Source organism: Filicampus tigris, chromosome 8, assembly GCF_054856515.1.
Source record: "Filicampus tigris isolate MCC_2025a chromosome 8, RoL_Ftig_1.0, whole genome shotgun sequence".
In the NCBI taxonomy this organism is placed as follows: domain Eukaryota; kingdom Metazoa; phylum Chordata; class Actinopteri; order Syngnathiformes; family Syngnathidae; genus Filicampus; species Filicampus tigris.
Genome location: NC_141224.1, coordinates 19,564,112 through 19,588,838, shown reverse-complemented (window position 1 = coordinate 19,588,838; position 24,727 = coordinate 19,564,112). Strand labels below are relative to the sequence as shown.

Genomic DNA, 24,727 nt, shown 5'->3' with positions numbered 1-24,727 from the left:
AGGTCTAACCCGTCAAAAATGATTTCCTGTTCATACACTGTCTTAGTCAACACCCACACAGGGTGTGACAGCCTAAACAAATGTCATTATGTGTACCAAACTCAGTCTTAACGGGTTATAACTGGTCTAAGTATGCAAATTGTACAGTAGAGAGGAACTGTGCAGACTGTTCAGCAAAATTAAGGTCACAATAATAAACAAACCAAGTCCCACTATACAATTATGTGCCAAAGAGGCCTAATCTAACATACCCTTAGAAAAGATTTAAAGTAAATTGACCATAGGGACATGGTAAACCAATGTGTATCCTCTAATTAGCATTAGCACCACAAGTGTCTTCAAAGTTGTTTTCAGTCAGTCAGCCTATTTAAAGAGTGACAAGCAGTAAGTGCGCTGTTTGGTGAGATACCATGTACCATGTTCATGTTTACCATACAAAACATGAACCAGAGGAAGCAAAGGAGAGTTGTGCCAGGAGATTAGATAGAACATTGTTGACAAGGATGTTAAAGGCTACAACACCATGTCCAAGCAGCTTGATGTTTCTGGATGCAGACACAGAAAGAAAACCAATGAAAAATTGAAGAGATTGATAATACAATCTGTAATAAAGCAGGCCAAAACAACCTCCAAAGAAATTAAAGGTGAACTCCAAGGTCAAGGTACATCAGTGTCTCATCGCACCAACCGCTATTGTTTGAGCCAAAGTGCACTCACTGGGAGACGACCAAGGAGAGCACCACTGTTGATTCAATAAAAATCTGAAAAAAACAAGATTGGAATTTGCCAAACTGCATGTTGACAAACTATAAAGCTTCTGGGAGAATGTCCTACGGACAGACGAGACAAGACTGAAAGTTTTTCGCAAGGCACGTCAGCTCTATCTTTACAGACGCAACTGCAGTATGTAGAATACCAAGAAAAGAACACCTTCCCTACTGTGAAACATGGACGAGGTTTTGTTTTGTTCTGGGGCTGCTCTGCTGCATCTGGCACAGGGTGTGTTGAATCTGTGCAAGATATAATGAAATGTCAAAACCATCAAGGTATTCTAGAGGGAAGTGTGCTTCCCAGAGTCAGGAAGCTTGGTCTCAGTTCAGGGGTCTTGCAGTAGGTGCGCTATACAAATATAATTGTATTGTATTGTATTCTATTGTATTGTATAGGGGTGCCAACAATTTTGTCCATATATGTAAGAGTGAAAAAGTACTGAAGGAAGAGATGATTAAGGTATTAGTCTATGGTCAACTTATATTTAGCTTATCATTGTCCCTCCTCCCTTTGCAAGTGAGTGATGCCTGGGCAGAGGGAGGATCTGTAGAGAGAGAGGTTGATAGTCATGTTCCTCCAATGGAACTCCTTTGATGTGGGTTGTTTTTGTTTCTTTGAGGCTCTCTGCTTGGACTCATCCCCTACAGCAGCTGTTCACTGGTCATAAGCACTGAGGGTGAGATGTACTGTGCGTTCTTTCTTGCTATGCACATCGACCTCACTGGATCTTCAGACTGGCCTGAGGAAAATAAGAATAATATATTTTATTTCTAAAATGTAGACATGCAATTATTCTAACGTGTACTTTTTGATTGGCTTTGCATAAAATCATTGGCTACGAGAAACAAGAGGTTGACACATCTCATATCCTTGTCGTCGGGCTGAAACCACTTAGGTTAAAATTTGGTATGTCATTTTTTTTCTGTTCACATGGACGTGTGAAGATTTTGTTTGTTTTGCTAATTTAGTCAAAAGAGAGTTAAAGTTGAAAATGGCTTGCTGTCTTTGATTATGCAACGTTAATGGTTGAAAAAAAACTCCATTCTTTTGGTCACCCAAAAAGTTCTAATTTTGGAGGTATAAGGATTCTGCTCGACGCCATGGATATGACTCTACCTTAAGAAAGAAATAGACCTGAACTGAGCTGAAGTTATTCCGACTGGTCTACTCGGCTATTTGTTCTCTTGAGCTGTGTGAGGCAGTGGGCCTTCTGTGTTCACCTTACACTGTTGGTCTGAGTTAATACTGGCTAAAATACAGAAACAAAAACATAACACTGATGAGGGTTATAATTCATTATCCATCAAGGTCTAAATGCTTTCAACTTTCCTGCTTCTCTAGAGCTTTCCCAGTTGGCTTTGTGATTTTTGTTTCCTTTCACCATCTCTCCTTCCATCTTTTTCCAACTTGGCTTACTTGACCCACCTTTCTGACGTTTGGCTACCAATCAGACAAATGACAACCACCTGTGCCACAATTTTGAACACAAACCTTTGTTTACTTACTTATGTAATCCCATGATTAATAGTAGTGTTGCATTTAAACTCATTTGGGACAGATTGCAGTAGATATGTTTCAGTTGAGATGTTTTTTCAAATTATTATTTTTTTAAATGAATGAACTCATCACCGATACACATGAACTCCGTACAGCAATTAAAGGCGCAGGTGTTTCCTATCACCCTTAGTGTTGTTGTCGTGATGGGCAGCTCCCTACACAACCACGATAGCGTGTGTAGACATAACAGCAAACATGAAAGGTAGTTGCAGAGAGATTGTGGATACTTTACTACACTGCAAGTAGTTCAATGGGAGGAATGATGTTGCCACTTCATGTTTCAACCGTAGGCCAAACAAGCGATCAGACTTGAGGAGAAATAGAAAGGCACAGCTGAATCGCCCTTATTATAATGCCAGCCTTTCACCGTGAGGCGTTGTTATTCTCAAGCTGTAACGGGAAATGTTTTTTACTGCTTTGATGCCTTACCCCCAAAAACATTCCATATTTTACAGCACTCTTTTTCACTTATTCGTTTTTTTCTCCCTGTTGCTCTCTCTCTCACTCAACCACTCCTTCCTCCTTTTCCTCGCTAGTCCCCATGCCTCAGGCGGTTGTCTTCATTAACCCGGGTTGTAATTATTTTTGTTTTAGTCTCATATTGCTGACATCTCAACTCAGAGGCTCCTCAATCAGGATTAACCCAAACCACAAGAAATCACACTTCACAGCCTTTTTTACAGCAGCCCCTGTTGCCTGCAATTTCAGTCAAATTAAAGGTTTATTTTATTTAGCTATTTCTCCACCCCCACACCCCACTCAAACCCTCCCCTACGAGAAAACAAACTCAACTGCTTCTTAAATTTGCTGGTTGCCAGTGGCTGCCCTATGCTGTCTCTTGGGTTGCACAAAGTGGTCCTCTGTGCAGAATTTTAATAGCAGCACCAAGTTAACACAGGTGGTAGTGGTATGACGACCTGCTTGGAGAGAAAATTCTGTTTTACTTTCTTAGTAAGCTTTTATATCATTTAGTAGTTCGCTAGGCTTACTGCGCTGGACACTGAAATTGCATACACACGTGGACAAAATAGTTGGTACACGTCTCTTAAACTGACACTTGGATGAGCTTAACATTGGCACTTATATAATAGATTTGCATGTAAAAATGACATCAGTACTTAAAATATTCTTTTCCCCTAACCTTTGAAAAAAATATAAATACGTTCCTGGGATTGAATGGCTGGAATGTGAAAAGACAAATACATTCGTCAATGGCAGTGAATGAGTTAATGGGACTAATGTGCACTGGTAATGTCTTCTTAAAGCTGGTATTCTTTCTTTATCTTGTGATTCTTAAAGTCTGCCTCAACTCATCTTCCTGGCCCAGGGGCATCAAGTCTCAACACAGTAGTAATAAACTCTCAACACTGAGTCAAGGATGTGTGTGCGCATCAGCAGCAGTAGTCATTGACCAAGCAGTAGTTGTAAAACTTCATCACTTTGAGTAGTCCTCCGGGGGTCCTGGACTCCTCTCACTGTGTGTGGTTTGACCTGCTGTGGCCCTCCAGGCCCCACATGCCCACTTAGATAAACAGGCAGTAAACACAGGCAGTTCAAGCACCACTCTCTTCTGCTCACAGCATATACAAGCTTGGTAGATGAAAGGACGGCTTCCCGACACTATTACCTTCTTCTAACCTCTGCCTCATAATTAAGAGTCCTGCCACCATGCTCATGAAGCTTCTAATAATAGTAAAATACCCAGCTCGCATCACCAGCTCACAGCTTGCATGCACTCGAGCTTTGATTTAAAGCCTCCCCTAGCCAGCTGCTTTTACGAAAGAACTGAAATGTGCCATGCCAGCATGTGTGAATATTGGTTATATAAGGCAGGGAATCTGCTCAAAGTTACAATGGAAATCCAAGCCACGGCAATCTTAACGCAGGCCTGAGAAATAAGACGGGCTGAAGTGAGAGGAGGTTTTTATATGCTTATCATGCTCTTGCGCTTATCTGAAAACAAGCTTGAATTGATGTGTGCTGTAAGGGCAATATTATGTTTTCTGATATCACAACCTGATGTTTGTGAGGTCATGGTCTGAAGCTTGAATGTTTGGGTCTTGATTTTTCTCATTGAATGTAGGCTAAGCTAATGTTGCTCCAACAGAAGGCTTTGGTCCAAATATGATTGCCTGCCTTCACTTTTTTTTTTTTTTATTGTATTTGCACAAGTGGTCTTTGCAGATCATTGGAGTCTGTAATAACTGACATAGCTGTCACTGTGAAAATCCTTATGAAAAGGTGTTGTCTGAAGCTGACATATCCTCACCAGTAAAGTACCGTACGTTGGCTCATAATCCTATGTCTCACAACATTTGTCATTGAGTCTAGACAACAATTTTAAATCAATTTTGTGTTTTCCAACAAGATGGTCATTTTGGTCATTGTTCTGGTTCACTATCCATACATGTCATCTCCTTACTTTGCTGGTTGGTTGTCTTGTGTCAGTTAGACAGGAAGTACAGTCAGTTACTAGTACCAGGATTTTTCAGACCTGTTGTGCAATGACATATAAATATGTCATTGGGATAGAATGAGTTAAAGGAGGATTATACCACAGCGTTAGATGCGTCAAAATGGTACATTGGTGTAAGTGTATGAGATGTGCAGATGAACGGTCCAGCTTCATTCTTCCTAGCACTTGAGCATACAGTATCTCAAAGTGTGCTTTTTTTTCAATGGAATGTAACACAGATGGACTTTTTTATAAGGAATTTGAAAATTAGAAAAATATGAGCAAATTTAAAATGGATTCCTTAATAACACTGCTAATGTCCTTGTGGTTTCCTTTTCCCAATCCCTTATCCTGCTCTTGTAGCAATGAACATAAAGTACACTTTGAACTTGCACTTGTATGACATTTTAGCATGCTCACACAGAATCCGAGCAAAGATTGATGGAAAAAAGTTTTTATTCCGTGATGAAAATAGCTTTCATTATTTTGTGAAATTCTGCTACATAAATGTGCTCTCAATTAAAATAAATGTTACATCCAGAGGTCGGTTAAATAGCCAAAAATTGTACTCAAGTAAGAATACTGTTACTTTAGAATAATATGACTCAAGTAAAAGTTAAAAGTAATTCAAATTTTATAACTTCAATGTGGCTATGCTCAGAAGTAGCCAATCACATTAAAATCTCATGCTGCTTTGTTGAACAGATTAATTGCTCAAGTATATTTAGGAGCTCAGTAAATTTTATTGCAAAACAACCACAAAGTGTATGTATGAGAGAGAGAGGGAGAGAGAGATGGCTCTCTCTCACCATCTGCCCATTTGACTGTTACTTATGACCATGAAATAGGACTAATGTTGTCCTAAGCACAGCCAAAAGAACAACAAAAAACATCTGCAACTTACCGCAAAGTGTTTTTTTTTTATGTTAAAAGTGGGCTGAAATTTCCACTTTTGAACATACAGACAAGAAATGCAGGATAAAGCTGTTGTTTTTCGTAATCTGAAATGTAAACACGAGTCGCGCGCCACTCAGACGAGTCACTTTGACAGATCTGCGAAAACGTATGCGATCATGTGACTAATTGATGCAATTTAATTGGTGAAATGGAGTAAAACGTCACTAGTGGTTAGCACCCAATCCAATGATTAATTATTAATTGAGAATAAAAGTAGCTAGCAGAATCTAGCTCAATGTAACGGAGTAAAAGTACCATTTCTTCGTAACATAACTATTCGTAAATATATGAAATACACATTTATGGTTATTGAACAAATTGTGGCTCTGTGGATTGTTTTTGCTTTTTATGCTTTCATTATACTTTCTTTGTTACAAACCAACTCATAAAATGTTCATTTTACTTGTGTGCGCTTCAGTCGTTGTGCTTGTGCGCTGTGAGAGCGCCAGCGTGTGAATCTGGCACCCGTTAAACGGAGACGACATAGTGCATCATTTATTTATGTTACAAAAAATATAGCATGTTTCAACTTTAAGTACATTAACTTTTTATTGGTTAGCGCTATTACTCTGTCCTCGTTATTGAGTAATTGGCTATTCTATAACTTACTGTATCCTTTTGGGGGAACCCTATCATGAATTACTGCCTCTGAGATTTTCTTTCAACAGAACACAGGACAAAGTTAAAACACAGACACAAATGATTAGGAACGGCTCTCATTCTGATGCAATGTAGACACAATCATACATGGCAATATCAAACTTAACATTACCATCTTTGCATTCCTATTTGGAGTACATGAAATTATGAGGAGTTTTCACGTGTGGCCTGTTGTGAGATCTATAAGAATAACAGTTCATCAAAGAGTTATCAAATACCAGTAAATGGAAAAACGGCACTTATTATTGGAACTGGTTTTGGTTATGGTTCGTGTGCATGAACTGTATACATTGAGGAAGCCCAGTGGGACACTTCGTGGTTGTCTACAACTAATTTATACTTTTTTTTTTTTCATCAAGAGCAATGTTAAAGTCTTTAATTTGTATTAATATAGCTGTGTTCATTTTGTAGATCTACCCAGTCCTAGTTAATTACAGACATTAAAGAGTTAAGCTACCCCCTCAGCCATCATGATAAACTGAAAGAACTGAGCTTGAACTGTAGTAAAAGCCCATGAGCCAGCTGAAGGATAGCCGCGATAAGGGCTTTTCAAGGTAACGATGCAAAATTCTGTCAGTCTGTCGGAATTCGGCAGCAGAAGCAGAAGTCTGTTTATTTTAATGAGCTCAGAAGTGTCTCCTCCGTTTCCCTTATATTACAGTGGAGCTCATTTTAAGTTCACACAGTGCACTTTATATCCATGATGGATATGGTAATGATACATTAATGCAATCAGGCCCTTGTCTGTTTTGTCTCTCATTAAGACGACTAGCTATCTTGCTGACAAGAGCCAGGTCATGACTTTAATTTTACATTAGTGTGACAAGAAATGAGAAAGACAAAAAGTATTTTGTGGTCATCGCAAAAAATAAAATAAATTGTGCTGTAAGGATAGAAGAAAGATAACAGCTGGTATACTCCGAATCCATGCAGCTTGTTCCATTAGGGGCACAGGAAGTAGCCGTGTTCAGTTTTGCTTTTTTTTTTTTTTTTTTTTTTAACACAGAGAGTGATTGTGAATTTATGAAGGCAAGGAGTTTGGCTATAAAAGGGGATATGTTACAACTCTGGAGCTTCTTATCAGCATTGGCCGAGCTGCTGTACTACCTCTTCAAACCCCTCTTCTGGCCTCACTACTGGATGACAGTTCATGTAAAAATAAGTTTTCCCATGCATTTTACTTTTTCCATGAGTATGTGTTTTAATTGTTTCAGACATTGTGGTGGGAATTTATTGATTAAACAAAAATACTGAACTACAGTCATTTATCCATCCCATTTTTTTCATCATTGAATGACTGTAGCTTTATAGATTTTTGGGGTTTTGTTTTGCTTTAGTCTTCTTAAGTGAGTCATCATATTGTATTGCACATAATTGGTTTGACATGTTCTATTTTATGGTTTTTCCATCCGTGATTTCTTATTTCACTGATAACATAGCTAGAGTAAGAGAGCCACTCGAAAAAGTTGTTCACACGCACACGTGCTCATGGATACACATGCACGTACACACAGACAGCATTATCTCGTCTTGCTGTATGTATAATGTACCCAGTTCAATTTACATGACAATGCATGTACTGATTATGGTAATCCCATAAATCATACAGATACGGACCCATTTACTTTCCTATATTTCTTGTTTTAGATAGCCCCATCTGTTTATTTTCACTATCTCTTCCTTTGCGTTCTGAATGTATGTCTCTCCTTTATGTCATAAATTGGCTCGCTTTTGTGTTTCTTTCCCCTGACAACCTCACTAGCTGAAGCACATCTTTCTAATCATTAATCATTGCCGCGACTACCCTCACCAAACAATCAAGTGCGCGCACGCACGCACACACACACACACAAAACCGCTGGTCAGACTTTTTGTTTGCCGGGAGTCTGTTTCCAGTCAAGCCAGCCTGTGTCCTTCCTGAGCCTCTGGCTCCTTCAACAGCTTTGCCCTCAGGTCGTAAACCCACATTGAAAAGCAAAACAATGATTTTGAGTAGGAGTTAGTTTACATAGGTAGTATTTTATTGTAGAGTCTAAAATTTGGCTGTTTTTTCTCCCTGTGTCTTCATCTCCTGTCGGTAAATGAAAATAGAAACACTCCCATATCTTGACAAAGATACATGTACATTTTTTTTTTTTTGTTTAATTTTGAACATACTGTTCCTTACACCCACCCACACACAGCTGAGTCATTTGGGTGCAATGCCAGCAGCTCCTGGTCTGTCACATGCATACATGCACATAAACACACACACATACATTTATAGTTACCGACACTCACACCGGCTCACAAACCAGCGGAACACCTGTCGAACTCCACGGCTCGCTCCAGGACACCTTCAAGTTATGAGCTCATCGGAAAAGCAATTAAAGGCAGCGTAGGCCCTGCACGCTTGCGTAATGTTTTGTTTTGCTACTTGGCTTCGAAATTAACTAAACCTGTCAGAAGTCATCTGGCTGACGTGAGCTGGGCTATATTTATTTATTTTCAGTTGGAGTAGCTGGACACATAGTCCCAGCACTGCCTCATGTCCAATAATGAACCAATTCTGAGGGGGCGATTAGCTGGCTAAAACACATATACTCCCCCCTGTTCTTGATGGGGGATGGGGGTGGGGGTGGGGGGGTGTCTCTTTTGCCTGTCTGAAACTCTGATGGTTGGGTCATGGCCTTGCAGTTTGGAGGTTGTGCCCTATTTAAGGTTGGGCTCTCTTTAACCTGTGACTCGAGTCTCCTCTGGGGAACATGATGCTGTACACAGACTTTGCATTGTAACATAATTCTATGTTTTGCTTTGAATGTTTTAAAGCACTTTGAGTTGCATTTTTATGTATGAAAAGTGCTATATAAATAAAATGTGATTGATTGATTGATATATGCTATATGATAATAAATGCATAAGAGGATATGACTTCAGAGGGATGATATGCGCAAAGTAGTTAGCAAAGTACAGACAGAATATGGATAGGATTTTGTTTTATTTAGTCCTGTCTCATGATTGAACATGGACTCAGCCTGAGAGCAGCCTGATGTCAGAAAGCTGTAAAACAACACCAGCAGCCTCACACTCTCTTTTAAGTCTACTGGTCTTAAGCCTTTGGAGGGGAAAAAAAACCACCTTTGACATTAATAGGTCCATTGTGGGTGAGTCAAGGTAAGTGTGTCCTCATATGTCTGCACATACACGGCGCAGTTCACTTGTGTTTTCTCGAGGAATCATTTATGAAGTAAGAAAAACACATCTGTTATCATTGTCATCACTTTCTGTAATTACCCATGTGCCACCCTGTTAGAGCAGAGAAAACAACAGTTAGCGCCCTGCTGAGGTTGCTCCCTGAGCATGTCAGGCTGTTTCACGATGCTGCCTTCTTCAAAGGAGGTGTCATTCTGTGGCTGTTGTGCCAACACAATGATGGAACAAGATCACAGTTGTGCTAATAGCCTGCATCTTCAAAGGCCTAAAAGGACGCCAACGCATATTGTGTCTCTTTGTTACTGTGAGATTACTACCGAGATGATTGTTGACTCTTTAAGAAAACAAAACCATGCCATGGGCATATTTTTGATTTATAAAACATACGGTATGTAGGGTATTTTTTTGTCCCTTTTAAATGTGGACAACACCCCATACATTTTGAAATGCACTCGTTTATTTCAGATGCACATTTTATGCATGATATTCATCTGCAGTCCTATTATTTATTCTTAGAAAGGTCTGCCCTAACTGCTGAACACTTTTTAGAATTTGTTTGGTCACTGACGGTGGCTGTGGCATTACTTTCCTCACAATACTTTAATCCCCGACTGCTACCTGACATTAAAACAGCAACAAAATAATGTGCTCGTAGTATCACTTACTTTGAACGATTTTTATCCTTAAAACATGCTCAGCCAATTTTGACGCTGTTTTTACAACCTAGCAACCATAGTCTTCCAATCACACCTTCTTTCAGTTCCAACTGTTGTAACAAGTCCTTGTTATGGTTAAATTCAATTGGCTCAAGAAAAATTACCTCGGGTTGTGTAACAGCATGCAAGATGCATTTGCAACTTCTTTTCTATATATTCATAAGCACCTTTAGATGTGTAGTAGTAGAAGTAGAGTGGAAGGGGCATCATGTTTGAGTCTGCTTTACTACCTCAGGGCCTGGACCCATTGCTTTTGTTGATGGCAAAAATGCATTTTCAAATTTAACTTCAGACCATCTGTCTGCCAATTGAAAATGAACAAAAGATGGGTGATGCAAGGGGACAACGACCCAAAGGACTGATGCGATGCAACAACTGAATGGCTTCAACAGAAGAAAATACACCACCTGGAATGGCCTCATCCCCAGTGAGATGCTGTGACATGAGCTGCACACCAGAAATTTGTAAAAATGGTTGTTGAACTGAAACAGTTTTCATATGGAGGGAGTTTTTTTTTTTTTTGTAATCCAAAATTTGACAGACTTTTTCCAAACTGCACTATTGCAGTGTTTGCATATTGTGTTCATTAAAAGGACATATATCATTTTTTTCTGTGGTATCAGTTTAAAACAAACATTTGTCTATTGTTGTGATTTACATGATCATGTTTAGTACCAACAATATTTATATAGAAATTGAGGTACAGTAATTTCAATGGATTTATGTACGTTCTTGCAGATGTAGCTGTATTCTGTTTTTTTGTTTTGGTGTCTTGACAGCAGATAAGCTTCTTTGGTTAGGATAATCGTATTCACTTACAGACGATGCATATTTTCTGTGCTCATTTATCTCCGTAAAAATAAATCAAATAGGTTGATGGTGATGATGTTGACATGCGGTGTGACTCACGATTGTACAGTTTCCACCCAAACCCTAAATTTAAAGTCAATTACCGAATACATCTTCACTATGCAGCTCATTCACTGCCTTTTGGGTTCTTTCTTGCTCATGCTGTTCTGGTCTATGATGAAACTAGTAGAAGTTGGCTTCCAGCACTACACCTTAAGCCAAGTCCTATTAGGCAGCCACATTGTGGTATAGGAGTTCAAGCCACAGGGCTGAGATTATGATTCCTATTTAGGAAAAGGCGAGAGTGGATGCATGGTGACAAAAGAAGACTGAAGGTGGAAAAAGTAGCGCAAAATGGAGGATGACAGCAATCTGGACGGTGCAGTGAGAGATTGTAATGGTAATGTGGTGTGGAGGCTGTGGTACAAGGCAAGGAGGGGTGGAAGATGGATGGGAGAACACATAGGGTGGGTTATGGAATAGATTTAAATTAGGGGCGGGTGCCAGAAAAGCTGTTTTTAAGGACACAAGACATTTGAGAGGTGCGAAGGGAAACATTTCAACAGAACTGATGGAAAATAAACTACGTCGGAAAATACAGTAGATGAAACAATGTAGGAAGGATTCTTAGTTCGACTTGAGGAAAACATTTGTTGGCATTGTCCTTTTTTGTCATATATCTATTGCACACCATGAGGATTGAATGATCTATTCCATATAGAGTTAGTAATTACCAGCCTGACTCAAATATGGAATGGATCCTTCAGTGTTAAACCATGTCCGCTGGCAACCAATTGTGTGACACACACCGGGAAAAAAACTTTTCACCACATTTTAGTACCATCCAGTTATATTGTATTTCACGTACAGTACACACACACACACACACACACACCCACACACCCCCACACACACATCCACACACGAACGCATGCACACACGTGTTACATTGCACATAATTTCTGTCAGTCACACCTTTCACACTGAATACCCAAACAAATGGCATGACATATTAGTATACATTGTAAAAGTGAAGCCACTAAGAGCCATTTTATTTACATATTTTCACATTAATATACTAAAATAGACCAGTGAATAATGCCGGCTGAGGAATGCCCCCTGTTGTGCGCAGTACTTGTCTGCATCTGCACGCGTGTGTGTGTGTGCGTGTGATTGTCACATCTGCAAGACAGCAAGCAATCAGGCTTCCACAGTCTCACGCGCGCACACGTATGCACGCACGCACACACACGCACGCACGCACTCACCCCCACGCCCCCACACACCCACACATGCTTGCACTCACACTGATTCCCCTTTGCCTTGGGGCCTGAAACAGCAGATTGGGGTCTTGTCCAAAGTACCATTAAACTTCTTGAAAGTCCTGCTGCTAGAGCTAAAACATCCTCCTGTCGTCATGCTGGGACATTCCACGGCACGCCAGAGACCCCGCGCTAATCCTGCCGGCATGGGAATCATTATTGATAGGATCCTAACGCATTACCTCAGGGCTCGCTTATTGTTGGTAAAGATTATTATTTAAGTGTAAACCAAAACACGGCCAAAGTCTCAAGTTTCATAGAAATTTATCAGAAGAAAATGTTATTATTGGCTTAGAGTGCTACCTCTTTGAACAGTGCATTTGGAGGAAAAATAGTTCTTGCTGCACTCCAATAAACAGCTTTACATGCTCAAGATATGTAGGTCACACTGAGAACGGTGAGAGGAGAATAAGAGTAAGCCACCTTTGCTCATGATGTCATTAATTTGAGTGGGAGACATTGATGTCCTTTAATATGTTAATCAAATTGTTTAGTGTCACTTGAGCACTTTAGTGTGTTTACACTTACTGAAACTCATTTTCTTCTGCTTTCTATGTGTCCAGGTGCAGTTCTGTTGGCCAGTGTCCAGGGTATATCTATCAACGTCGACCCCATCGTCTGTACGTGGCTTCTGCATCAGCCTCATAGAGGGAGCAGTAGGCAACAGCAACAGGTGTGAGATGCTTCTTTTCGTTATGGTAGTGTTTAAACATCTTTTCCACCTTTATTTGTGTTGATAAAATGCGCCAACTCTGTTGCACTCCCTCTAACTTGTGCGACTCTGTGTATATGAAGTTTTATGTAAGGCCTTGTATTGTTTTTCATGTAAATGGAATTATGCATAACATTTGAAGGACACTGTACAGATGTATTTAGTTGAGCAGCTCTTTGTAAGAATAAGACTCAAGCCATTAACATTGTTGTTTGCCATTCAGTAGATACCAGTGTGATATAATGACATGGATGTAAGAAGAGTAGTGCATACATGGGATGGATTTTGATATTCAATATCTTTTTGTCAAATGCACAGTATACTCATAAATTGAAAAATGCAAATGGAAAAAAAAATGCCTGATCATCTTCAACAGCAACATCGCCAGTCATGCAGGCGACTGGGGCTTTTGCTAAAACTTCTACTCTCTTAATTGAACAGCTATAAACAATTCCATACACTTATTTTCCAGCTACACAAAGTTCCTCACTTGACATTCTCCTCCTGCTGCCTGCTCCTTTTTGTCTCGTATTGGAAGCTGGCTGTGTGACTTGTACAAATCCCGGTGCCCACAGACCGCAGCGATTATTTTGTCCTACATTGTTTGTCCACTTTTTACCTGGCGTGTATGTGACATAGTAAGTACATTCTCAAAGCCGTTTGGCTCCGGTGTAGATTGACAAGTTCGCCCTTATCTATCTGTAATCCAGACGCGAAAATAGCGTTCGGCAAGACTGCAGTAGTGCTCGTATCCTCGTTGAGTAAAAGTTTAGTGTGTGTTGTCAACAGCAGAGCTATTTCCTTATTGGTTCAAACACACGTGCCTGCTAGGTGCATCTGTGATTGGCTGAATGTGCGTGACTGGAAGTTCACATAACACTGTGTGATGAAAGCTATTTTGAATTAAAGAGATGTTAAAATAAAAAAAAAACATTCACACGTACTTTAGCTACTTTACCCCCCCAAAAAACCCCTACACGAACGCTGTTTGTGATTGGATTGTCGAGGGCTCGGAAACGGAACATCTGCCTCCCAGCGGAAAGGCTTTCTGCTCACACGACACGCGACAAAGCGAAAAATAGATTAGCTTTCAGGCTCTCATATACACTATGGCAGCATAAAATGACCCCGGAGTGAACGAGGATGTGTTTGCTCTAATGTCTTATTTTGCGGATCCGATCAATGATGTCATTGATAGACATAATAACATTATTATTATTATTAGAGTCGATCAGCGATTATGCATAAAATGCAAACTAACGACAGATTGCGATACAGTCGATCAGATCGGTGTAAAGCCAAATCACATCCTAGTCGGAAGCATCGCACAGTGTGCGACGGCCCTTACAGCACCAATGCAGTCACATTTTGTATACGACCTAAATATCTTTTCTATCATTTATTTATGTATATTTTGTTGCTAATTCAAGTGACACCACAGTTCAGCTACTTTCTGGAAATCTGAAATAGCGGCTAATCTCATCTGTTGTGTTGCAGAATCCAGGTCCAGTTCCAGGTCCAGTTCCCTTGGCAAAGCGGAGAGAGGATGAGGTATCGGTAGGAAGCACACCATTAGTCAAGCAGCCCTCCAATCAAGCTTCTGACTATGAAAGCAGCCCTGTCAAAACCAAGACTGTCACAGGTAAGCTTACAGTACTAACCGCCAAATGTACCCCAGTGGCAGCTGCATCTTTGTATTTTCAGTGAAGAACATATTAGCATGTGGAATACAAGGGACTGGAATATGTATATTTTATGGACATGTCAAGAATTTAATAACTATAAAAGTGTAGATCAAACAGTTTAAAGTCCAGGAAGGAAACGGCAGATGGCGGTAATGCAAAGCAACACATGACAACGGCCATCGGTGAAGAAGAACACGGAAGTCTAACTTATCACCTAACATGATAACTGATACCATTAAAACATGACACTTATCTTATTTGAAACATTTTGAAACATGAAACTTATGTTATAACATTATATTTATCACGTTATTGGACAAGATTTAACCAGAGCTGGGCAGAGACCCGCCGTCCCGGGTTTCAGTCCTGGATATTCAATGGACCCACGCGGTCCCGGCCCGTCCTTCACCGGCGACAGCCAATCGATTACATCATCTTTACGTCACAATCAGGTGCCGCACGAGCAGACATGCCGCCAAACAAAGAAAATATCAAACAAAAACAACTGACACACACACACACACACACACACACACGCACAGCGTTGTCATCGGTGAAATAAAAATATGTCATTGCATCCGTGGGACTGCAAGATACACCACACCCTTTTATTTTTTATTATTTCCTTACTCGACTGTGTGTGAGGAGTGTGGCTGCTGCATGTGACACTGTATCGGTAAAATCCATTTTCGACGCCGGCTGGTTGACTCCGACCGACTGGGACCACGTGGGTCGATTGAATATGCAGGACGGAAACCGGGGACGGAGGGTCTGGATTTAACTAACTTTTTTTTTAGGTATGGCAGCAATATGCTTCTGTGTTAAATAAATGAAAGTTGTAGTGTAAAAAGTGCCATATGCATATTTCAGGCCCTGTTTTGTGCATATGCTACCTTTAGAAAATAGGCTACTGGTCTGTTCTCGGGTTTCCTTAGATTGCCCCTAAAGTAAACAGGTAAGTCAGACAGATGGCCCTTTTTATTTGGAATTAACATAATACAACAGAAAAAAAGATTAAATGTCTCACACCATTTGTAGTGGCTACATTACTAGGCTTCCAACTGGCCATGCATGGAACTTATGATGTAAAGCGAGTAAGTTGCTGTTTTGGTAACATTCCGCATAGTCACATTGCTACATTGTAATCAAGGGGACTTTCCTCCAGGCTTTTAGCGGGTGCCTGTTAATGTGCAAGCAAATGTACATAGACACACACATCCCGCTCACTGCAGATCATTTCCCCAGAAAGCGCTAAGGGCAATGTGATATCATGCTGTAGTGCTGTTGCTGCCCAGCTCAAATCTCAGAACCAATAATCTCGACATTTGGCAAGCAAATACGTTACTCTGTCTTTCTTCCGCTCAGGTTTTAGTGGTTGCATGTTAAATATACATTTACATGTTAAAAAATTCCAGTGATTTGTAGAAGAGCATGGCTGAATTGAACTGAGGCCCCTTTCGTGCGTTACAGGCTTTGTACACAGAGCAGGGTACTTTCATATTACATCACCCTCACAATTTATTCGGCTCAGTTTACAGTTCAATGTAAAGTACTTCAACTAAACTGTACTATTCAAATATGTCAAAATATTGTTCCCTTTACTATTCCCTCTTCGCAGTGTAGTGCTTTAAGTGGTGAATAAAAGTGCAGGTTCTCCCCTTATTACTGCTACCAAACTGCAAGATTAACGTGTCGCCCTGTGTCATTGTCACCCGCTTCATCACCAGTCCGGGTTCTCTTTTGGAGTCACGCTAACATTTATGGGTTCAACTGTTTTCAACCAGTGACTGCATAAATAACTCAGTTCAGTTTCAACTCACTCTTAATATGTTTACATTCTTCCATTATGCCATTCACCCACCTTGCGAGGGCACTGAGTAATGTAGTATAACTATATGACTATGAGTATCACAAAGCACAAGAAATAGAATAAGAAAGGGTCTGGTGGGCTCATGTGAAGTCCCGGGGTGCCCATTGTGTTGTTGGCGATCGATGGTGATGGTGTCGGCGGATTGGATGGCATTACTGTTACAGAAAATGTACACTAGTAGTATTGTGCAATATGGGTTCATGCTGTTTGGCAATGTATGTATGGTCAATTGGACTTGGTCATTTTAAAAGTAGCTCACATGCAGAAAAAGTGTAGGCACCCCTGCGTTATGCTGTAAAAAGTCCCGGCACACTAGAGGCTAAAATTGAGAAGGGCTGGTACTTCGTACTGGTGCGTAACGGCACACTTAAAGCACTGGGTATGACCATGACGTTTTTGTAGACTATTTTGTTAGTCAAATGTTTTTTTTTTTAGTTCTAGCGTGGATGCGATTATCTGTTTGTTGCTGCAGTTTGAAATGAATATGTATGTATGAATATGTAATGTGTGTCTGCACTGACAATTACTTCTTAAAGTGGTTCACATAAAAGTAACCTCTAAGTAGTTTTTTATCTCTCTCTCTAATGAATGTTCTTTTTGGAAGCAGAATCATGTTCCAAGTCCCAGCCTTCTCATTGTTCGCTAACATCTACCAGAGAAATGAGCTCACTGGCCTTGCTTTTCAATTCTTCAATTAGCCATTGGCGCCCTAAGAGAATTCAGCTTTGCTGAGAAACCTATCCTCCGAACTGGCTCTGCTCCCCAAAGTTTGGAACAAGAAGTGCTGCCTTTGTTCCTGTCTGCTAGTGGTCTAGATGATGGGATTATGTATAATTTTCCTGTTTACTGGGAAGACTAGAAAACGATAGAGTGAAATGGAAACATTTGTATTGTTTGTGCCATTAATCTGTAAGGTTGTCAAAAAAATATAGTATGGTGGTCAGAGCTGCGCTCCTGAGAAAACCGTTTGGTAATCTCAGCCATGTAAGCAAAATAATGGTAGACAGGGAGGAGGAAAGTTCATGGGTAAGAGACATTCCGGATAGACCTCACTTGCCATATATTTGGTATGAATAAACAAAAAGAGCTGATAGATGCATTTATGTACACATAAATGATAGAGGAAACTGACGGGAAGACATATGCAGGCAAAATTACGCAGTATACATAATCTCCTAGTAGCCCGATGGAAGTCAGGCAGGTTTTTATTGGCTGCTGTGCGCTTTCCAGAATGGGATAATATTTTCATTGTGAAGTTTATATAGTTTAACTTGTTCTAGTACAGCCAATAATTTATCAAGGTAAGGATGGTTGGCTTGGCAAAAAAAACCAAGACAAATTATAAATAATGAGATATGAGGCCCCTTCCTGAGAAGAATGGTTATAGTCTCCAAGGGACTCTTACTGCTAAATTTGAATGTATTTGGATGCCTCATACTGATTAGCCCATTCAAACTCTCATTGAGTCAAGAGGGAATACATTTTTCTTTGCGTTTCCTTTTTGCGCTTTTATGAATGATAAGGGTATTAGTTCTTGTGGATCTTGGCTGGATACTTTTAGGTCAAAGTAAAGTGAACAGAAAGGGAAGTTGGAGTTGTGAGAATAGGAGAAGATTTAGTGATTCAAAACTGGACTTACTCAATTCAGGGACACATCAAGTCAGGTCAAGTCAAGTTTATGACCCTTAATCACAAAAGAGTCTCAAAGGGCTTCACAAGCCCACAGTTCACACATATTAACAACATCCCCTGAACTACGCCCCCCCCCCATTACCCTCACTCACACATTTGAATTTATGTTGCTTTATTCTATCATTTCGAAGTAGAGTCATGGTTTTGCTGTCATAAGTCTTCTCTGACATACACTGCACCAATGCTATCAACGGTTCAGGCATTATCCTGTGCACGTTTTTATAAATGTACACATTTTCATTCTCATTTGCAATGCTGACCTGACATCATATGCCAGAGTGACCCGATTGCTTCATTCTTTTCTCAGTTCCTTCATTCCGTCCACCTTGTCTGTTCCATTTTGTTGCACCTTATTGTACAATGACAATAAAGCTATTCTGATTGAGATTCTTCGACTACCTCATAACAATCTACCCATTCCTTACACTACTTTTGACAAGGGGAAGCGATACTTGAATCTCACAGGTATAATAACTGACTGAAGACCGACCGCAGCACCATGACCAGACCGGTTATGATAGTAAGATCCACATGCTTAATCGTAACAATTCTAACTGTCACATGCCATTATGTACTATCCATTCGTCTCCCGTCCGCAAGACTACAATCACATGTTCATGTCCACACCGATTGTGCTGTAACAAATGGTCACATAAATATTTAAACAACTTGCATCCAAGACAAATAAGCAGGCAGGTTTATTAAAGAATCCATTTTGCTGCCACACAGCTGTATCAGACTATACAGCACTTCACGTCAATAGAACCCTTTTATAATAGTTTACATGCTAAAGAGGTGGTAGACAAAATGTAGACATATTGAGGAATATTTCTTCATACTTCAACATAATATATGTGCTTGACTACGTACGTAGTACTTCAGAGCACAGTTTTCTTGGGCTAACTTTTCTGTTGGCCTTTATTGTCTATGCAGCCCTCCTTGCTCTGTTTCAGGTTAAGGGTGGTCTGAAGGATGATTCTTAAACTATAGCTGTAGCCAGCACCACCTTGGCTGCTATTTTATATAATCTACATTAGCGGAATGGTACAAATATTTGTCAATAGCACAGTAATAGAAGGAAGTGGACAGACAGTTTTAAGATACACATTATGATTTGTAGCCATAAAAACTCAACATTTCCACCAGGAGGAATCCCCTTTGTCAATGTTGTCAGTTGCAAACTGCAGTTATGCTGGAAGATACACTTAAAATAAGATAAGATAAGAAGGCCTTTATTGATCCCACAGTGGGGAAATTTTCAGTGTTACAGCAGCAAAGATATAGGTCACACACGGACAGCGGCATAATGTAGCCATTAATGTATAACATTAACGGCAAACATTCAGAATCAAACCTATGTAAATATACGCAGTAACTATGTGTATATACACATGTATATACACTCCAACATACAGCTACATAAAAAGTATGAGGAACACCCGTTTTAGCCTGTACATAGTACAGAGGAAAAATACTCAAAGTAAGTGACATTGTTGCAGTGCTGCAGTGAAATGTATGAAACAGCATTGGTTAAAAATAAAACTAGACTAACACTAGTGGGGAATGTTGAGTATTACACGGTATTACAGTAGTGGGGAATGTTGGGTATTGCACGATATAAGCTCATTAAGTCTCTGTCATTTGAGGTGTAAAACTTTCTTGACTCTTTAGTCAAGCAATACATTTAATTGCCAGCTATTTTCCGAGCAGCCACCTTTTTAAGGATTTTTGCTGATCTTTCAAGGCCCACACAATATTGTCTTCTACAGCTATATGAACACAGAACGACCAAAAGAAAGATTAGACTCTCTTCTTTCATTAGAAAAAAAGGTTTCTTTCTACGTAGCTCCGTTCTGTAGTAATCACCAGCAAAACACAGCCACGTTTCACCAATTTTCCCTTTTCTGACTAGAACAGAGAAAATTAGGTTTTTGTGAAAAACTTCATTTCAAGCTGAACTTTGAAACCAACATTTTCTGCTTTTCTGACATCCCAAACATCTAAACAACTTTACAACAACATAACCACCACTGCCAACATGGTTTTGATGGTGAAATAATTTGCAACATGAATACAATATTTACAATTTTCAAATTTGACCAAATAGTATGAATTTAACACGTACGCAAGAATTCACCACTCAGTGAAATACAGACTTTAGAGCATAATTAAAGTAATCAATCCCACCAGTCATTACTTTTAATCAGCATCCAAAAATGTGCCGTAAATGTAGTAAACAAGCTGAAAGAAGCATCGTGGAAAAAATGGAGTGAACACACTACATGTGTAATCTCATTAATGTGTGCATGTACAGTAAATGACTGGGTGACACTAATGTTCCAGAATCTTGCAATTATTGTTATTACCTTGTTTATTCTTTGATTGTGCCGCACCTTAGACTTGTTCTTTCTGACACACAGATCTTATTAAGCATTGAACGCCTGACAATGCCTATGTTTGTGAATCCAATGCCTGCTGTAAAAGCAACACCTTTTTATGCTGACGTAGAGAACCTGCCAGCTGCCGTCAATCATGAACTTTTCACTGGAACTTTAGAAGCTGTGGTTTTGTTAGGACATTTTTTCTCCTTTCACCACCACTGAAGTAAGAATCTAAGAAGGTGCACGACTTTCTTTTTTACTCTGTATGCATACAGTTTATTCCAGAAAACTCAACATAAATTACAAATGATGGTGCATTTTCACCGTAAGGAAAAAAAAAACCATCCTAGAAAAAAATGATACACATTGTTTCTCACATATAATTTCCAAAAACGTAAAAAGACAGCAATTACAAAAACAAAAATATAAAGCATTCTGCACACTACTGATACCTCTGTACTAGCCAGTTGCACAAGACAATGATTATTTTGGCCGAAGTCCGTCTGTATTGACGTTCAACTTAGAGCCATGCACCGCATACAAATTATAGACAAGTGACTACACATTGAAGGTAAGTTCCAGGAATATTCTTCAGTGTCCAAGTGATTCACATATTTTGCTACGCTGATCCGTTTGGCTGTTTTATTGATGTACAGATGAGCGGTATCTGAGGAGGCTGGGGTTTCTGTGACATCACCACAGTTTCATGACAAATGTGGGATAGAGCTGCTGAGTAAGGCAGGCCTAACTCATGGAATATGTCTAAATTTGTCTTCAGAGAAAACTCTTGTTAATCTCTGACACCATGATGGCTTTAACATGCACAGACGTCAGGCTAATCTGGTAGAAAGTGCATTCTGCCTGTCTATGTCCCTCTCATCGGCTCCGTTTCTGCCTCTGTACTTAACCTTTCTCATCCCTCGTTTCTCCACTCACATTTTTCCCACAGTGGCTGTGCCTTAAACTCATATGGTGTGTTCTAAGATTCAATCTGTGAAATATGAGGGGTTGTCGCTGCTGTTCAGCATGAATGTCTGCACAATCTGCTTTTGTCTGGACCACAGCAGGCATACCAGGATGTGTCATGTCTAGCTATTACTGTCTTTGTGTGTGTGAGTGTGTGCGGTGTGTGTTTGTGTGATATATATATGTGCACACATTCTCAGTTGAGGAAATACACAGTACTGTCCAGCTAAATGGATCTTTATTCCAAAATCATTAACAGCATCCATCCAGTCAGTCTATATGCTGTGATCTCTGTGACATTATGCAAATGTACTGTATATGTCGTCCCTGTCGGGCAGAATCCAACTTAGTCCAATTTAACAGCCAGCATGAGGCTGGTGTTGTTACTTTAGAGTGCCTCATTGTCACCAGTGAGTGTGCACGCCACGTAGGGGAAAACGGAAGAGCGAGGTTAAAATAATACAGTAAGTATGGGCTTCACGGTGGCATGGCCACTTTAAAGCACCTCGTTGTCAACCCAGTGGGATGTATTAAAGCCACTGGAGCCTTTTGAGTGGACATATTTTTGTGGTTCAAACATATACAGTAGTTATCTGGAGGCATAATAAAGATGCTTGACGAAGTAGCGTGAAATTTCCCAGTTTGCATAATGGTATTTGATTGACAAGTGAGCAGGGCGTGGTTTCAGCACATACAGCGTACATGCCCACATCATGTGAGAGCGCAAAACATGGCTTGATTTTTCCCTATTTTTAAGCCTCATTTTATACCCTTTGCGATTTTGTTTTTAGTAATTTAAATTTAGCACAGTAGCTAACAACACTCTTCTCTGTGGTGTGTCAAATTAGAAGACCGTATTTTGAGCTGGATGGTGGAAGAGTGGTTAGCACATCTGCCTCACAATTCAGATGTTGTGGGTTAAAATCCAGGCTCCATCCTTCTCATATGGAGTTTGCGTATCCCCTCTGTGCCTGCGTGGGACTTACATTGTAGTTTATCTGAAGACTCTAAATTGTCTGTTGTTTTATATTTGAATGTGAATGGTTGTTTGTCTGTACATACTGTAAAGTGTGTACCCTGTTATTGTCTGGCGACCAATTCAGGGTGTTTCTTGCCTCTCCCAGTCAGTTGGGATAGGCTCCAGCACACCTGCCACACTAGTGAGGATAAGCAGTACAGAGAATGGATGGATGGATATTTATGTTCACCTTACAGGGATTTTCATACAGTTTAGTGATGCTGAATAGGTTTTTTTTTTTAATCCAGTATAATTTGTCTTTCCCACATATTTTCCAGAATCCCGTCCCCTTTCCATTCCTATGAAGGTGATGCCTGACACCATAGCAGTCGAGTCATTGTCAACGTCAGAGGAACGCATGAAGGAGCTCATTGGCCATGCCTGGGATTCTGTTAAACGGCTCACTCTGCAGGTAACAAATCACACCTCTCTTCTGAATGGTTTTATAGATTTCAGAAATTATTCTTCTGCTACCATCATGAATTGAATCATGAGCAAGATCAGTTTCAAGAAACTTCAGGTTTTGGCGGGTTGTGCCTTGCAGTAATAGACAATATGTCTTATGTTTTATTTTTTTACATAGAAGCCATAACAGTAGCAATGTGACAAGGAGCTGCCATCTTGGTGGAATTTTCTACAAAAAACAAACAAACAAAAAACGTGTAATTTGCATTTCAGGTACTTTGAAAATTCCGCATAACAGATCCACTCAAAAAACAATTTCTGACTAAATTATATGAGCTCTTCTACTGTCTGCACTGGTCTTCTCGTGAATGTTTAATTTGTGCTATTTAAGTAGATTTTTTAAGGGCAAATTTGAAGCATCACAGTAATTTTAAGTAGCACACCTAGGAATTTTTGCCCATATGATCTTATTGGTGTACATTTTTGACTGAAACTTGCCAGCTAATCAAAGAAGGGGTTCTTCGAGTAGGAGACAAAATTAAAGGATCAATTGTAGCTGTTAGCCTACAGTATATGTTTCAGTACTGGCAGTGTTCAGTTTCAGTATATGCCTACCTATCACAACTGTTAATATATGAATGTCATGTATCACTGATTTTCAGATCAGGGTTGATCATAGAAACGGGAGATTATACAAGCAGACGTGTCTCTGCATGTCCTCTGTGCGCAATTGCTATGTGATTGGGCAAATAAAACAGACCAAAACATGCGCTTTCCCTTCAGTTATCATAGTGATCAATTTATTTTTTCTAACTCAGTCATGTTTTTTTTGTCCCTCCCACCTACAAAGCACAAAAACGTGTTTTGATTACAGAAAATAACATACGCGTCACGTCTACAACAACGCTTCATCAGATTTTCAAAATTCTTGATGCATTTTACCCAGGTTGAAGTGTGGCCTTTCCAAGCAGACTTTGAATTTCATTTTGGGGAAATCCTGTCACGTGGCTCATAGTAGTGTCTTTGCAACTTTATAGAAATGACATGTAAATAGGTGAGTCAACCTTTAATATGAACATTGCTTTTTAGGTGAGTTTAAACAATTTAATTGTATGCATGTTAACAATCAGTGATGCAAATCCAACAGGCTTTAGTAATTCCATTCAATTCTCATTGCTGAGACCACACAAACCGATGTATGCCAAACATGAAAGAGAGCTTGACGTGTGCGAATTGGTGTGTGTGGGGGGGGGGGGGGGTGCGTTCCAAGAACCCAGATCTCATGTCAGGCCATTAAGCTGTTTACAGTACTTCCTCAAAAGTTAACTCAACCTTCTAATAGTTTGCCGAGCCCGTCATTGCCTCCACTTTCTTCTGTCCCCTTTGGCTGTGCAACTGGGACCACACCGAGCACTACAGCAGTAATTAGGAAACAGCCTGCCCTGCTGACTTAGAGGTAGAACTGAACCAAACCGACAACCTGACAGCTGGTACCCTCGGCTTTGGACATCTCAAACTG

The 24,727-nt window shown here is 40.0% G+C and overlaps 1 protein-coding gene across 4 annotated transcripts in view; it reads left to right on the top strand.

Annotated features, from left to right (window-relative positions):
• The window catches only part of vps13b (vacuolar protein sorting 13 homolog B), a 333,295-nt gene that overhangs the window by 122,080 nt on the left and 186,488 nt on the right, over nucleotides 1-24,727 (top strand). For all 4 annotated transcript variants that reach the window (XM_086037277.1, XM_086037279.1, XM_086037278.1 and 1 more), the window contains 3 exons: nucleotides 13,043-13,152; nucleotides 14,689-14,833; nucleotides 23,082-23,215. In XM_086037277.1, coding sequence (XP_085893403.1) covers nucleotides 13,043-13,152; nucleotides 14,689-14,833; nucleotides 23,082-23,215 — 389 coding nt within the window. The remainder of the gene's footprint in view (nucleotides 1-13,042; nucleotides 13,153-14,688; nucleotides 14,834-23,081; nucleotides 23,216-24,727) is intronic.